We start from the raw sequence: 15285 nt of genomic DNA, 5'->3' as shown, positions 1-15285 counted from the left end.
GTATCAAGCACATACTACTTTTGAGTCCAACAAGACAGAAGTGAGGCTGGTAGAGCTGATCTCATTTTTCAAAAGGCATTCAATTTTATGAACTAAGGAGACCAATCAGAAAACACATTTCTACTAAGTGAAGGTTGTGCCTCATAAAGATGTTGAATGCTGTTGAAGGGAGGGTTAGGATGAATAGGAGGTTAAAGCAATCTGGCTCTATAGTTCAGTTCAATGTTATCATTTTCTTCTCTATTGGTAATTCTTTTTTAAGAGTGATTTCTTTTGAATCCTGCCCAGTTCTCTTGGTTCAGATGCATTATTTATTATGTATATTAAATGGCATCACAGGACCTATTCTTGGAAGTCTTTATTAGGCCCTAAGTTTACTTGCCTATAAGGTCATGTTTACATCTTGGATGATATCCATTCCTGTTTACTTTGGAGGCATTTCCTGCAGAGAGAACTTAGGAGTGCCTGCTTTGTCTGGGCGCCCCAGTGCTCCACAGTGCTAATCTTGAGCGGTGCAGGGTTGGGTGGGGCATGAGATAGAAACTCTGGATCCATTCACCCTCTGAACTTCTTCCATATAAAATACAGGATGTCAGGGTAGGCTTAAATTTCAGATAGCAAATACATTCAGTTTGTTTGCTGATTCTGGCCACCCTATTATAGACCTTAGTCTCTTCATATGCAAAATGCGGATAATAATGCTACCTACCTCTTAGGCTTGCTCAAAACTTGGTGCATGTGTGTACATATTTTATTTTGGATAGCAATTCTTGTTAGGTAGCCTGTCCAAGGTCATGCTCAATTATTAGAACTAGTGTTCTCATTCCAGAACCCCAGCCTCCATAGTACCTCAGTCAAGATGATGTAAATAGCTAAGAACCCCTAACAAGTAGCCAATAGTAATGTAAACATTATATTAAAAATATAAATATCAACACCATTGCCATATGTTAATTTTGTTGTTATTGTTAAACCTCACCTGAGGATATTTTTCCATTGAATTTTTAGAGTCAATTGAAGGGAGGGGGAGAGACAGAGAGAGAGAGAAACATTGATGTGAGAGGGACACATCAGTTGGTTACCTTCCACATGTGCCCTGACCAGGGCCAGGATCCATCCTGCAGCCGAGGTATGTGCCCTTGACCAGAATCGAACCCGGGACCCTTCAGGCCACAGGCTGATGCTCTATCTATTGAGCCAAACCAACCAATATTTTATTTTATTTATTTATGTTTTTTGCAAAGGTGGACATTCATTGAAGAACAAGTACAGACTCCCACGTGGGGAGGGGGAAAGAGTCCCCGCCAATATTTTATTAATAAACATTGGGAAGCTTACTATCCACATCAGTCCTTCTATGTTTATTTTATGGCTGAAAATAAAATTCAGGGAGGTAGACATATCTCACGGTTTTTCTAGTAAGTCTATTTTTATGTCATCAATTCAAACATATCACAGAAGATTTGAACTCTGGAACCTGTCACTGTTCTAAAGTGGACTCTAGAAAAGTTAGCAACGCATAAGCATTAAACCTAAGCATTTAATTTCTCCTGCATTGCTCAACACTCGCTGAGTGCTTCACAGCGACATCGTTCAAGGCTCTCCAGATCTGGCTGAGACTCGAGTTTGCAGCCTCCGCTCCTAGTAATTCTCAGTCATGAGCTCCACCCTAGAGCCTTGTCATTCCTGCACTCTGATGTTCTTTCCGTCCAGTGTGTTTTTTGGTCTTGTAGCCCCTCCATCCTAGAAAGCACTCTCCCTGTCTCCCCCATGGGAAGTCTTTTATCTCCAGCTCAAACACCCAGTTTTGTGATACAGCCTTTCTCTCCTCAGCTCACTGGCCCTTCGGCTGATTTCCTATTCCACACCTAGCATGTTCCTTGCCTTCCGATTGTATTTCACGCATCTCCTTGACTAAAGTTTAGTTTCTTATGGCCAGGGGCTTCTTTGTCTTGTTCTTTCCCACATATAACTTAGCGCCCCAAATAGCGTTTCCCAAAGTAATTCAATAACAAATTATCTGTTGGAACAAGTTTAGCCCAGCAGCACCGAGGAGCGGTGTTCTGAAACGTGCGGTGTCATTAGTTAAATTCTGTGAATCCACTAAAAAAGGCTAAGTGGCGCTGAGCTGTTCACGGTCATTAGCAGTTACATTTCTACATTTAAAACATTTTCCCTGTTGTTTTAAAAAAAAGATACATATTTATTTTAGAAAACTTGTAAAATAAAGACACACACAAAGGGGAAAAAAATAACTCCAAGGGCGGTGGCTGCTGCTGCTGCTCCTTTGTTTAAAATACAGAAATAGCGTGTGGTGTGTATGTGTGTGTGTGTGTGTGTGTGTGTGTGTGTGTCTCAGAAATTCTCAACAGAGACAACATGGAAAGGTAGATGAGGACATATGGGTGAACACAACTGGATTTGAACCCCCACAAGCCCAGCACTTCATGATTGTGTGATTGTGTGACCCTGGTCAGTCCCTTCATCTCTCTAAGACCCAGTTTCTCATTTGAAAAATAGGAATACTAATACTGTTTTTTAAATTCCCATAGGGGTTTTTGAAAGATAAAATTATAAAACATTTGACAGTATTTTGAACAGTAGCAAATAATATATGCCTGGATTATGTATTTATTTATTTGCTTATTTATTGATTGATTTTAGAGAGCAAGGAAAGGAGGGGGAGAGAAACATAGATTTGTTGTTCCACTTATTTATGCATTCATTGGTTGGTTCTTATATGTGCCCAGACTGGGATCTAACCCCCAACCTTGGTATATCGGGACAATGCTCTAACCAACTGAACTACCCAGCCAGGACCTATGTGCCTGTTTTTTTTTTTTATTAGGATGTTAAACTAAACCAAAGATGAGTCTATGGATACCTGTAGTGATCAGACTGAATAGTTCAATCTGAACTAAGTAATAGTTCAAATTGAATTTGTGCCTATCTTTATTACCTAAGTTACAGATAACTTCACGAAAGGGAAAGGAACGAACTTTTATGGAGCACCTACTACGTACCAGGTTCTCTGCTCTTTGCCTTATGCCTGTCTTCCTGGAGCACCATATAATATACTTTTACACATGACAGAACCTGAAATTCAGTGAGCGAAGCCACTGGTATTGCACGGCTAAGACTAATGCGGGTCTCATTTCAAATCCCATGTACTATCTTTACCATAGTAAGAGATACCTTTTAGGGAAAGTATTTTTTTATGGAATTCCTCTTAATCTTATTATAGAAATGTCCAGTGACTAAAAGGCAGAATTTTGCTGGATACATGATTTTGATATATATTCTCTCTTGAAAGGTAAAAGAAGTTGTGATTATTTCATATTAGGGAAAGAGTGGACTAATTTAAAAGCCATTTTCAACCCCCGAGAGGGAACAAATGGTGACTATTGATCAAGTCACTTGTGCTTGTAATTCACCTCCCCTTATCCTAAAATGTAACTCAAAGGTTTTCATCACATGGCTTCTCTACCCCTAAAAAGAGCCACTGAGAGGAGCTGTGGGGTGTCTTTCTGGATAGAAAGTTTGTGTTGAACAAGGTAAATTTATCTTTCTAGGACTCTTTGGAAGTAGAAAACAAGACTCCATCAAGGATGAGTTTCAAGTAAACATAAAGGAAAGAAACACCATCACAAATTCTGCTGAAGCGGTGAGTAAAATGATGCAGTCGCACCGCAGATCTAAAATGATATTACCACACAAAGACACATGAGGGTGCTCTAACCAGCTGTTATAATAAGTGAATTAAACTGCTCAAATATTAGGGGAAAATTAAGGTCTTTTGTGAATGGCAGTGTTGAATTACGACTTACAGCATTGGCTAAACAGAATCATATTGGAATAGATGTGTTTTCTTTTAAATAAAGTGTATTGGTCCTCCCTATTGCCCCTCCCCACCACCACAATTTTAAAAAGTATAAGATATTCATATTAGACAATTGGGGAAATACAGAAAAGCACAAAGAAGAAATAAAACGGAACTAATGTTGTGGTCAGCCCTGGGTAGTAGGGTTTTCTAGAACCAGGCCTGTTGGAGGTTTAACTCAGGAGGCCTGTCTTCCACACAAGCCCAGCCTGTTCTCATTTTGATTCCACAGACCTTCTGCTTGTACGAAGGGGGAGTCGGGAGTGGGGGGTCTAACGACGGCAAGGAGAGAATTAGAGACGCATGTTTATCTCAATACATTCACTCTCATTAAAGTTCATACTCACTGACATCATGCATCTCCTTGAAAAAGTCTGCCCACCCACCATTAATTAAAGCCACATTTTAAAAAGTCAGCGTGTGCACTTTTATTCCAATCAAAAGTAGCCTCCTCAGTTTTGCAGAGTAGGCAGGAGAATATCTGAGGCCTGACAGCTGTTCACCTCTGCACAGTGAGGCATCATGTGATTTACATTACAAGTCATGTTTCTTCAGGGCCTCCAAGATAATAGCCCAGATCTGCTGTCCTAAAGACCTGAGGCATTCGATATCTAATGAACTATTTAGCACAATGAATATTTATTTTGACGAGTCAACATGCTTTTGGATACAGTGTGTGACCAAAGGCCTTTATCTGTAATCTGAGAGATCTGACGATATTTCCTGCTTGAGTAATTAAGCAGCACACTCCTATCAAAGACACCACCCTTTATCACTTATGCAGGCGGTATCAACGTCAAAACAAAGTCACTGTACATCGTCCTCTCTCCAAACTATTGCACAAACAGTCATTACCAACAGTCGTAGGATTGCACAACCATAGCCTATATTTTTTGGCAGTAGTCACTATAAATTAATAAATTCATGAACATAAGGAATGTTGACTTTTAAAGTTCAAGAAAGGTACTATTTGTAAACAGTTCAGGTCACACTCATCTTATTCCTTGTACTAAGCAAGAGTTCTTTCTTTTCAACTCCTGTTAAATGACATTTGGTCTCTCTGTGAGCGTAATAAGACAGTTTTCATCCAAACAGATCCGCATTTTTTAATTCTTTTTTATGTTAAAGACCCCCCCCCCCCCAGACCTTTCAATTGTATGCGGATCTTTCTTTATATATTAATATCAAGCACATTTTAATTTTATGTTGACAAATGACAAATTATGTTCATCTCTTCTCACTGGCAATCCGATTATTCTCGGATGGCCCTAACTATTTGTTTTTCATGCAATTAGAATGATACTAGCTTTATTCACAATGGCAAAAAAATGGAAACAGGACAATGGAAGTCACTTGTGGTTGATTCCTGGGACGAGGCTGCAAGGGACTTTCTAGAATGCTGGAAATGTATATCTTATCTAATCACACAAGTGTGGTTGTATCTATGTGAAAATAAGTATTATAAATATGTGAAAATAAATTTCTGAGCTATATACAAGATTAGTGTGCTTCCCACACTTTACATATTTTAGGCCTTGATTAATCTGACTAAATATTTCATTACCCCAGCCAGTGGATGCTTTTTACCAATGGCACAATGTTATGCTGGTCATGCCACCATGCCGAAAGACATGGCTTAGCAATGGATTCAAACACTGTCCTTTTAATGCAGTGGTTCTCAACCTTCCTAATGCTGCGACCCTTTAATACAGTTCCTCATGTTGTGGTGACCCCCAATTTCATTGTTACAAATTGAACATAATTAAAGCATAGTGATTAATCACAAAAACAATATGTAATTATATATGTGTTTTCCGATGGTCTTAGGCGACTCCTGTGAAAGGGTCGTTCAACCCCCAAAGGGGTCACGACCCACAGGTTGAGAACCGCTGTTTTAATGGCTTCATCCTAGGCCAGAAAACCCCTCGTCTAGCAGTTGAAAGCTGAGTTCTAGTCTTGAGTTTTCTACCCATTCTCCATGTGACCTTGAGCACCTGAGGGCCTATGTCCTCATCTAATAAAAGGGAGGTAGAGAGTCAATACTGGCCAGTGAAGTCACAGCTCAGGAGGTTAGTAAGGGTAGAAGATAAGGGATAGAGTACCGCTTTGGGCCATGTCCTCCCTCAGTCTACTTACTCCTCCGGTAGCAGAAATCCCAAGGGAAGTCTGATTCTAAAAATAGCATCCCTGACTCCCAAAGAAGCCAGTCAAGTTGCTTTCACGGTGAGTTGCTTTCATGATATGTTTGAGAGAAGATGTTCTGAGTCTTGATATCCTTTAACTACAAGCACTCAAGGTCCCATTGGTATGTGGGATGAAGCACTAGCTAGCCTTACCCACAGATTATACCTTCTGTCAATGACACAGTATCCAGAGGGACCATAAAACACTTGACTCTACACAATGCCAAAAGCAATGGGTGGACTCCTTCAGCTCAGCTGTGGGAAGAAAGGTGGAGCGTGGGTGAGGTATTTCAACCCAGTCTGTGGTATTCTTTTGTTTTTGTTTTTGTTAATCTTCACCCGAGAATATTTTTTCCATTGCTTTTAAAGCCAGTGAAAAAGGGAGGGAGGGAGAGTGGAGAGAGAGACATCGATGTGAGAGAGACATAGATTGGTTGTCTGGGGGTTAAACCTATAACCCAGGTATTGCCCTTGACTGGGAATTGAACCTGAGACCCCTCGGTGCACAGGCTGGTGCTCTAACCACTGAGCACAGTGGCCAGGGCCAGTCTGTGGTATTCTTTTTTTTAAAAATATATTTTATTGATTTTTTACAGAGAGGAAGTGAGAGGGATAGAGAGTTAGAAACATCGATCAGCTGCCTCCTGCACACCTCCTATTGGGGATGTGCCCGCAACCAAGGTACATGCCCTTGACCGGAATCGAACTTGGGACCTTTCAGTCCCCAGGTCGATGCTCTATCCACTAAGCCAAACCAGTTAGGGCTGTGGTATTCTTTAGAATAAACAGCTTGGGGCTGGGGGACAGTGGGAATGCGTGACTGTGGCATTTTATCATCTCTAGGAACGTGTAAGATCAGCTCAGCCTAAGTGACTGTAAGGCCATGCAGCCCACACCGTGAGCAGCGCGCAGCCCTACCTTCCTGCCGGCCCTGTTGTTGTGCAGGTTCATCAGGGCTCTGGCGTCCTTGCCTTTCCGCTCCTTGGCATCCACAAACGCGCGGGCAAACTTGATCCCATAGTCAATGTTATCACTGCAGCCGCCCCAGTCGAAGGTGCCCCTGGTGTCCTTGGAACTGCCCTTCTTCTTTGGATCACAGGAACAGGATTTTAATTCTCCTTGGCTACAGGCCCTGGTGATGGCAAATACAACTCCAGCTGAGGAGATGGCGTAAACAAAGGCAGATTCCCGACTACCTGAAACAAAAATGCGTTTCTTAAAAGCGGCCTGGAGTTGCTAGTTTTGAATGATGTTCAGATGAAGGCTGGTTAGTCTTTGCTCTGCCTCGGACAGACTGCAACACTAGGCAAAAGGGGACTGATCATCTTGAAGGATTCTTTTCTAGAGCCAAGCCTCGCTCCTTAAAAGGAATCATCACCATCGAATATAAGCTGTTATTAATTTATTTTTTTAATATATTTTATTGATTTTTTACAGAGAGGAAGGGAAAGGGATAGAGAGTTAGAAACATCAATGAGAGAGAAACATCGATCAGCTGCCTCCTGCACACTCCCTACTGGGTATGTGCTCACAACCAAGGTACATGCCCTTGGCCGGAATCGAACCCGGGACCCTTGAGTCTGCAGGCCGACGCTCTATCCACTGAGCCAAACCGGTTAGGGCAGTTGTTATTAATTTAGATGCCTGTATGACAACTGTCCTTAAGGTAAACAGAGCGGAAAAGAAAGTACAGTGAAAGCCTGCCTGGCCCAGCTCCCGAATTCACGTTAGTCTCATACACGTGCTTGCTTAACCCAGAACCCTCCATGTTCGAGACGAGAGGAGAGGAACATTTTTGTTTTTTCATCTGTACATACAGTCCGAATTCTACAGTTCTTTCATTACATAATAGATCTTGGCTATTCCATGATACTCCATGAATAAAACCTTGAAATAAAAACAACACACCTGCCAAGCCTCTAGGCATTTCTGAGGGCACTTGTATACATTTTAATATTTCAGACTGAAATTCCGAATTTAAAAAAAAAAGTCTAGGGGCCGAGGTGGGAAGAGAATTCTAGGCAGTGACCAGCCCCCAGCGCTAACACTGGAGAGCGCTGGCGTGGCATCGATTTTCACTAGTAATTGGGAGGTTGTTGAAGGCAATATGCAATATCCTAGTTACAGACTACGTCTAACTATGACGGTGAATAAACTTTCTTCTGGAACACCTGCACTAGTCACTGGTATTGGGTAAAAGACAGTGGAAAGCTTTCCTTTGGTTTTTCTGGAAGGAAACAAATTTACCGCCTATAATTACACTGGGGCAAGGACCCTTTGGGGTGATTTCTTAGAATTGTTCTTTATTAGCACACAGGCTACTTTCACTTGCAGGCTGAAAGGTACATATTTCAGTGCAATAACTACATTAAATTATTTTAATAATCTGTAGTAACTCATGACACAGTGTTGTGGTACAGTGACAGATATAAGGCTCTTTAGGGTCTGTGTACACCTCATTTTTCAAGCGGAGCTGTATTTCATTGTTATTAGCATGCCTTTTTATTAATGGTTGCTGCAGCAAATATATTAACAATCAAAATACAGGCTGAACCGCCTCCTGCCAATGCAAGGCAGAAAACAGAGCCATTTGGCGATTCAGTATGTCAAGACGAGTGTGACTTTTTGAACCACACAGCTGGGAGAACAAACCACCTTTCCGCATCAGAGCCCTGCTTGGTTCTGTCTGTCATTCGGCGCTAAAATTTATTGTGTACATTATATAATGCCCTTTGCAATCTTTACTCTGCTAGTCTCATTATTAAAAATCAGGAAAACGTATCTACACCATATTAAATGGCACTTACCTCAGCCCTCCAAAAATATCTGCCCCCAAACCTCTAGCCATCATAAAAAGAAATCAGTCATGCTCTGTAGTTAGGTAAAATCAATTATATGAATATTTGCTATAGGTAGCAGGTGGTGGTCTCAAGAGGAAAATGTGATGGTCACGAGGGCTGTTTCAGAGTCCCAGGTTATAAGGATTACAGATTTTCTAAGTGGAATTGAGTTGTTTTATAAAAGATGGTGACTAACTGAAGCTAATGTGGTTTACTCTCAGGTTGTGGCTCTCAGATAAATGAGATTTTTATTATACCCATTTTACAGTTTAGGAAAACGCCTTGTCATTAGTTACCCCACTGAGCTGCTAAAGCCTGGTTTTGGATTGGAGTTCAGTGTCCACAGTTAGAGATATCACATAGAGGGGAAATTCCCAAGTGCTTAAGGTACTTAGCACTACTCTTATTTTTTTTACTGAGAACGAAGAGAAATTTTATGAGGTGGTCTTTTAGGGGGAAAACATGGACGATCTCAATGATAGAATGCCAGTGGCCAGACAGTAATTTGAAAGCTGTAGAGAAATAAATTGTCTAGGCAAAGCGGTCATCCTGGCTTAAGGTACAATTGCATCGACCTGTTGGCTGAAAGAAAAAAAAATCACTTAAAATCTGCTGCCTTTCAGAAATAATTTCTAAAGCAAAAATGCCTTTCACAATATTTGTCACTTATTATTCAAGCACATTACTAAATAGAGAGATGTTTATTTATTTAACTAAAAATGTAGCACGGGGACTGATTTTGCATTTTACCTCCAGATGTTTTGGTATCATGTTAGATGTGGCCTTAAGATGTTTTCAGTTAAGTGTCTTAGATGAATCACTAAAATGCTATGTGTGAAATAGTAGCACATTTCAAGAGTTGGCTTTCTAACAAAACAAATTTTGACCTTGGGGCTCTTCTTAGAAAAACGGATTCTTTTTAAAGCCATCATAATATGAAATAAAATCCAAATCTAAATAGTGATATTTAGACTTCCTGATGTGTTACTATTCGTTTCTCTAATTTTGGGGTTGAGATAAGTCAGACGATGTCTATACTGAGTGCATAAGCATAGTTTTTGTTTGCAGTTAGGGATTGTTACCTGGTAGAGCAGAACGCTAGAAGCTAGGCTTGTTGGAAAGTTATGGGTTCAACGCTTTGGAAATGCTTGCTTTTTAAAATTTTTTTATTTTTATTTTTTACATTTACAAGGATGAGACCTAATGACCTTTTCGAGGTTCATTCAAGAACTCTAGAGGTATATTCTTGCGGGGATATATGGGTTTAAGTTTCTCAGCCTGTGACTAGCAATAGTTTGTTGAATGAGTGAAATGCAAATGTTACGAAAAATGGGTGTCTTACTCTAAGCTGGCTGAAGCAAAAGAGGCAAATGTTCTCCATCTCTCTATGACCCTGGGATGTGTTAGTAACTTTTATGTTCTTTCTATAAATGGCATCGCCCTTTGCCTTCCTAGTCATCTATAAGGACACATTTAGGTTTCCAAAGGAAGTTCTTCACAATTCTAAGATGTGAATTTCCCTCCAAGCAATTAATTATAAAAATTTTTGGAAGGCTTTACTGGAATTTCATGATGATTTCCAGGATAAACTACCTTAGGCCAAATTCAGCCCTCCCAGAATCAACGCAAAATCATCACTGACAGTCACAGGAGTTTACATAAATGTCCAGGAAGAAATCTGGCCTTCTATGAAGAATGGAAAGAAATTGTGTAGCTTGGGTGTTTTAAGTTTTGAGTACTTTGGCAAAGCATTCAAGCTTCATCTGAAAGAACTCTGAAGGAAATACAAGTTAGAATCTCTTATTTACTTGAGGCCTTAGACTAAGTCAAACTAGTTCCAACCTCTTCCTTCTCAGCACTCCACCGCTCTGAAGAAACAAACACTGTCAAGATTAAATTAAAGCATTTTATGAATGAACTCCCAGCTTTGGCAGGCCTTGAGGATTAGTGGTCAAAATTAGGTCCTTTGATTTGTGATCTAAAGATTTTCTTCAATATAAAGACATCTTAACAGATTTTCATAGACAGAATTTAGAGGCAATCATTTCTATAAATGAGAAGGACATTTAATTTGAAATCATTGGGAAATGGTTGTGAGCACTTTGAAAAGGAGAAACCCTGATGTATCTTAAACACCGAGAGCCTTGCATAACTTGTCCAAAGGTATCTTGTGCTAATAAATATTTGCAAACTTTCTTTGACAAGTTCCGGCACTTTAATTGATTCACTAGTGAGCTAATCTAGGTGAAGTCTGAAAATTCCATGTTGCTGAAATTTACTATTAGCCTTTCAAAAATGTGCGATGTCATATCAAAACTCCAAGAGGAATGCAGAAGAATATAGTTCTTAAGCTAGAGAATAAAATTGCAGAATATGGCCATAAATTTCCTTGAGGGATACACTGAGAGTGAGTGCACTACGCCCTGGGGGGATTTCAGAGACATTCAGTTATGCATTTGGCCTCATAAAACCCCGGGGCTGTGATGATTACAAGATAGAAACACCCTCTGTTAAGCATTACCAAGTGTACAGCCTGGATGATTTCCTTAGGAATGGGGGGTGGGGTGGGCAAAAACAAGTGTAAAGTTTCCTGTTTCTGGGGTTCACACAAAACCTTTGTGTTTTCAGTCAGATTTCCCAGTAGCAAATGTACTGTGCTATTTCTTGGAAAATGCTTATAACACCAGGTTAAGGAACAATTTTTTAAAAAAAATAAAATGTGATTTTCAGTTAATTTTTTCTTTATACCAGCTCATGAGCTACTTTCCACATTCAGGACGTTAAACAGTTTTTTATGCAATTATATAATGTTGTGGGTTTAAAAAAATTTTTTTATTGATTTCAAAGAGGCAGGGAGAAGGAGTGAGAGAAACATCATTGATGAGAGAGAATCATTGATCAGTGGCCTCATGCACACCTAACACTGGGGGATCGAGCCCGCAACCCGGGCATGTGCCCTAGCCAGGAATCGAACCTTGATCTTCTGGTTCATAGATCGATATTCAACCACTGAACCACGCCCGCCAGGCAATTATATGAAGTTTAATGCTCCTGAGTGAAAAAACACGCACACACAAAACAAAAACAACCCAACTATGTAATCATGGTTCACACTCCTACCCTCCATAAATACCCTTCTGCCTCAAGTGTACCTGGGAAATAATAGGCGTTCACTACAAGCTCATCCATTCATTCACTCAACTATTCAATGAATGAATGATGTCTGCAACACACAAAGCATCAAGTGAGATGCAGAGAAGGCAGGCTAGTCCGACCTTATAGAATTTACAGTCTACTGGGAAAATAAAAGTTTAATTTAGATATAGGGTGACCCAACACTGAATAGCTGAATGGGAAGTCAAAGGTGGTGAGCAGAGATTTGTCTCTGCTTTTTAATTACATTTATACATTATTGTAATAATAGCCATTTATGGCCAATAAAAGATTTGAGCACTCCATCCTCATCTTCTGTTCAAATCCTCTGGAAGGTGCAAGTAAAGAAGTCAAGAAAGCCCTGTGGGCCCTAACTGGTTTGGCTCAGTGGATAGAGTGTCAGCCTGCGGACTGAAGGGTCCCAGGTTCGATTCCAGTCAAGGCCATGCACCTTGGTTGCGGGCACATCCCCAGAAGGGGGTGTGCAGGAGGCAGCTGATCGATGTTTCTCTCTCATCAATGTTTCTAACTCTCTATCCCTCTCCCTTCCTCTCTGTAAAAAATCAATAAAATATATTTTTTTTAAAAAGAAAGAAAAGAAAGAAAGCCCTGTGGCTGCTGCCTCCTTTCTCCTAGAGACAAAATCTGAACCTGGAGGAACAGGAAGGGGTGTGACATGACATGGATATGATACTGTGGCAATAATCTGGTTATTATTAACAGGAAAGGAGTAAAGGGAAGACTAGATGATATAGGCATGCCATTTGTACAGCTTTGCTAATTTAACACTTTCCAAGTCTGCTCCCCACTGACTGGACAACAGACGCATGCCCAGTATGGTCCCAGTGACGTGGAATGTGCCTACCTGTGTGTCAGTCACACCTGGGAACAAATTAGCGGCCAGAATAGGTGTGGCCACTGCAAGGGCTGGAAACCTGAATATTTAAACGTCTGAACAAAGGAGCAAGCTCTCTTGGTTTTTACTCTCTTGGCTCTTACGGACGGGGCTCCTGGCTCTCCTGCTGCAGGGGCTCCGCTGTGCCCATGCGGCCCATGGCCATGTGGGACCCACACAATGGACTGATGGACTTGCATTAGCCTGAATGCTGAGCTGGGCCCAGCTGCAACATGGAACAGAGCTCTGGACCCCCAGCTGCCCCTCTTTCAGGGCTGGGTTAAGGGACATGGGACATTGAAACCCGAGGGATGTAACTCCATGCACACAGTCTTTTTCTACATCTCATTCTCCCAGGCGGGCTTCTGAAAATTCTTATTTCAGTGGTGGTACCCCAAGAACCTCACGCTCACTCGTGTCTGAGAAATCTGGTCCACTAATTCCTCCAGCAACAGATAGAGCAAAGAGGTATAAGACGTCAGCCTGGGGTCTACATTCTAATCTAGGACTAGCCTCCCACACAACTTTAGGCAAGGTCCTTGATTTCTTAAGTCCTCATCTGTAAAACAGGGCCAATGCCCCCAACAGAACAAGCTTCCAACTGAATAAAATGCACGGAAAAGATGAGCAGGGACTTCAAAGACCAAATAAAGGTGGGAGTGTGTGAGGGGAGCGCCCGAGGAGGGGCCTGGAGGCAGGAGACTTACTTCGGAGCAGGACCCTGCCGAAGAGGCTGTGGTCCCTGTCCAGGGTGTTGCAGTTCCAGCGGTGCTGGCGGAATTGGTGCTGGCACTCCGTTGTCCACTCTGCCACGCCCAGGCCAATGGCACGCATCACATCCGGGTGTCGGTGGCACAGCTGCCGCTGGCGGCTCACCAGGCCTGGCACATTGTCACACATCACCCTGGAGGCGCCGCCTGTAGCTCTCATGTACCTGGGAAGGGCCAACACAGAGGTGAGAACACTGACATTGAGGCCCAAAGCCACAATGTTTCCTGGGAGACTGAGTTCAAAGCGCTGTTTCAAAGATGAATTCTTTATCCTTTTAGGGATATTGCAAAGCAAAGGTTATTTAATTTTAGTTCCATGGAGAAGCAGCACAGCAGGCATGAGAAGAAACCTGGTAGAAGCCACCCCAAAGTGGAGCGATGGCTGGTCTTGGACAAGAATCCAGGGCCAGCAGATGACGCTCTGGGCGGTCAGGGAACAGAGTGAGCAGGGAGGGGCAACATCTTTTGGGAAGAGCCTTCAAAGACTGTTCCCAAGAAGGCTCTGATCTCAATGATGAAATGTGTCTGGACTTGGCGTTGGGGGAAGCCGACCTTTAAAGCTTCTCGCTCACATTTATTTGACCCGAATGTTTAAGTATGTTAAGAAACTGTCTGTATCTGTCTAATTGACACCTGCTGGTATCTGATGTTACACTCTCCTCACAGACATGCCGTTCTTTCGAATCCTTTAAATATTTCCATTTTCCAGCTCTTCTTGGCCTTTACAGAGAACCTTTGGAAATAGTTCTTTCTATTGTTATTAAGGACACTAAATGTTTGGAAGAATCAAACAGTATTATAGCTCCATAAAGTACTTTTGAAAAGAAACTTTAACAAAAAAAATTACATCATCATCTCTGCCCAGATGTTCTCTATTAGTTGTGAAATGTTTAGAAAAGGTACCTTTTATATAACCAAAGCTGCCATAGGTGTCTTTTGAAGCCATCAAACAAGGAGAATGTCTTTTCTTGCATTTTCACTACTTTATATGATCATAAAATCGTTAGAGCTGTGATTTCCAAAAAAAGCATATTTAAGTGACAGCTGAGAGACAAAGTGACAAAAAGACTGGGCAATAAATGTTTAACCACGGAAACAGAAATATCGTATTATTGAAAAAATGGTCATTCTGATGAATCGATCTTTGATCCCGTGTCAGCAATGTCAAGGCTAAACGCCTTCCCATCCAAAGTAGCTGAAGGGGGACTTGAACCCCCTCCCCATCAGACTCTGCCATGCTCCCTCGGAGGGCTCCAGCGTCTCAGGAGTTCCCTGCCCTCGTCTTTTTGGCCTTTAGCCGAGACTCCTTAGGTTAGATAAAGACCAGGTAGCAGGTCTTTCTGAATCAGTATTTTAGTGTCTGTTGGGAAGTCCTAGGTGCAAGGATGCCAAAGAGCTCCCAATTCCCTCCTTCCCAGATCCTTAGGTAGGAAGATGTACAAGAGTTTCTGGGTGGGCAGAAAAGCTCCCTTTGTGAGGTGGCTAAGACCTGTTAGGGTCACGGTGAGAAATAAATACATAAGTCGCCGATCCGAGTGCAAAGGACAGCAGCACGGTTCCTCTG

At 41.6% G+C, this 15285-nt stretch overlaps 1 protein-coding gene across 1 annotated transcript in view; it reads right to left on the bottom strand.

Annotated features, from left to right (window-relative positions):
• The window catches only part of WNT2 (wingless-type MMTV integration site family member 2), a 62277-nt gene that overhangs the window by 46153 nt on the left and 839 nt on the right, over positions 1 to 15285 (bottom strand). Inside the window, exons 2-3 of the mRNA XM_005877692.2 lie at positions 13659 to 13885; positions 6982 to 7259 (exon numbers count right to left, since the gene is read on the bottom strand). Coding sequence (XP_005877754.1) covers positions 6982 to 7259; positions 13659 to 13885 — 505 coding nt within the window. The remainder of the gene's footprint in view (positions 1 to 6981; positions 7260 to 13658; positions 13886 to 15285) is intronic.

This window comes from Myotis brandtii, unplaced genomic scaffold, assembly GCF_000412655.1.
Source record: "Myotis brandtii unplaced genomic scaffold, ASM41265v1 scaffold529, whole genome shotgun sequence".
NCBI lineage: Eukaryota > Metazoa > Chordata > Mammalia > Chiroptera > Vespertilionidae > Myotis > Myotis brandtii.
The sequence above is the reverse complement of the archived record's forward strand: the minus strand, read 5'-3'. Positions and strand labels throughout refer to the sequence as shown.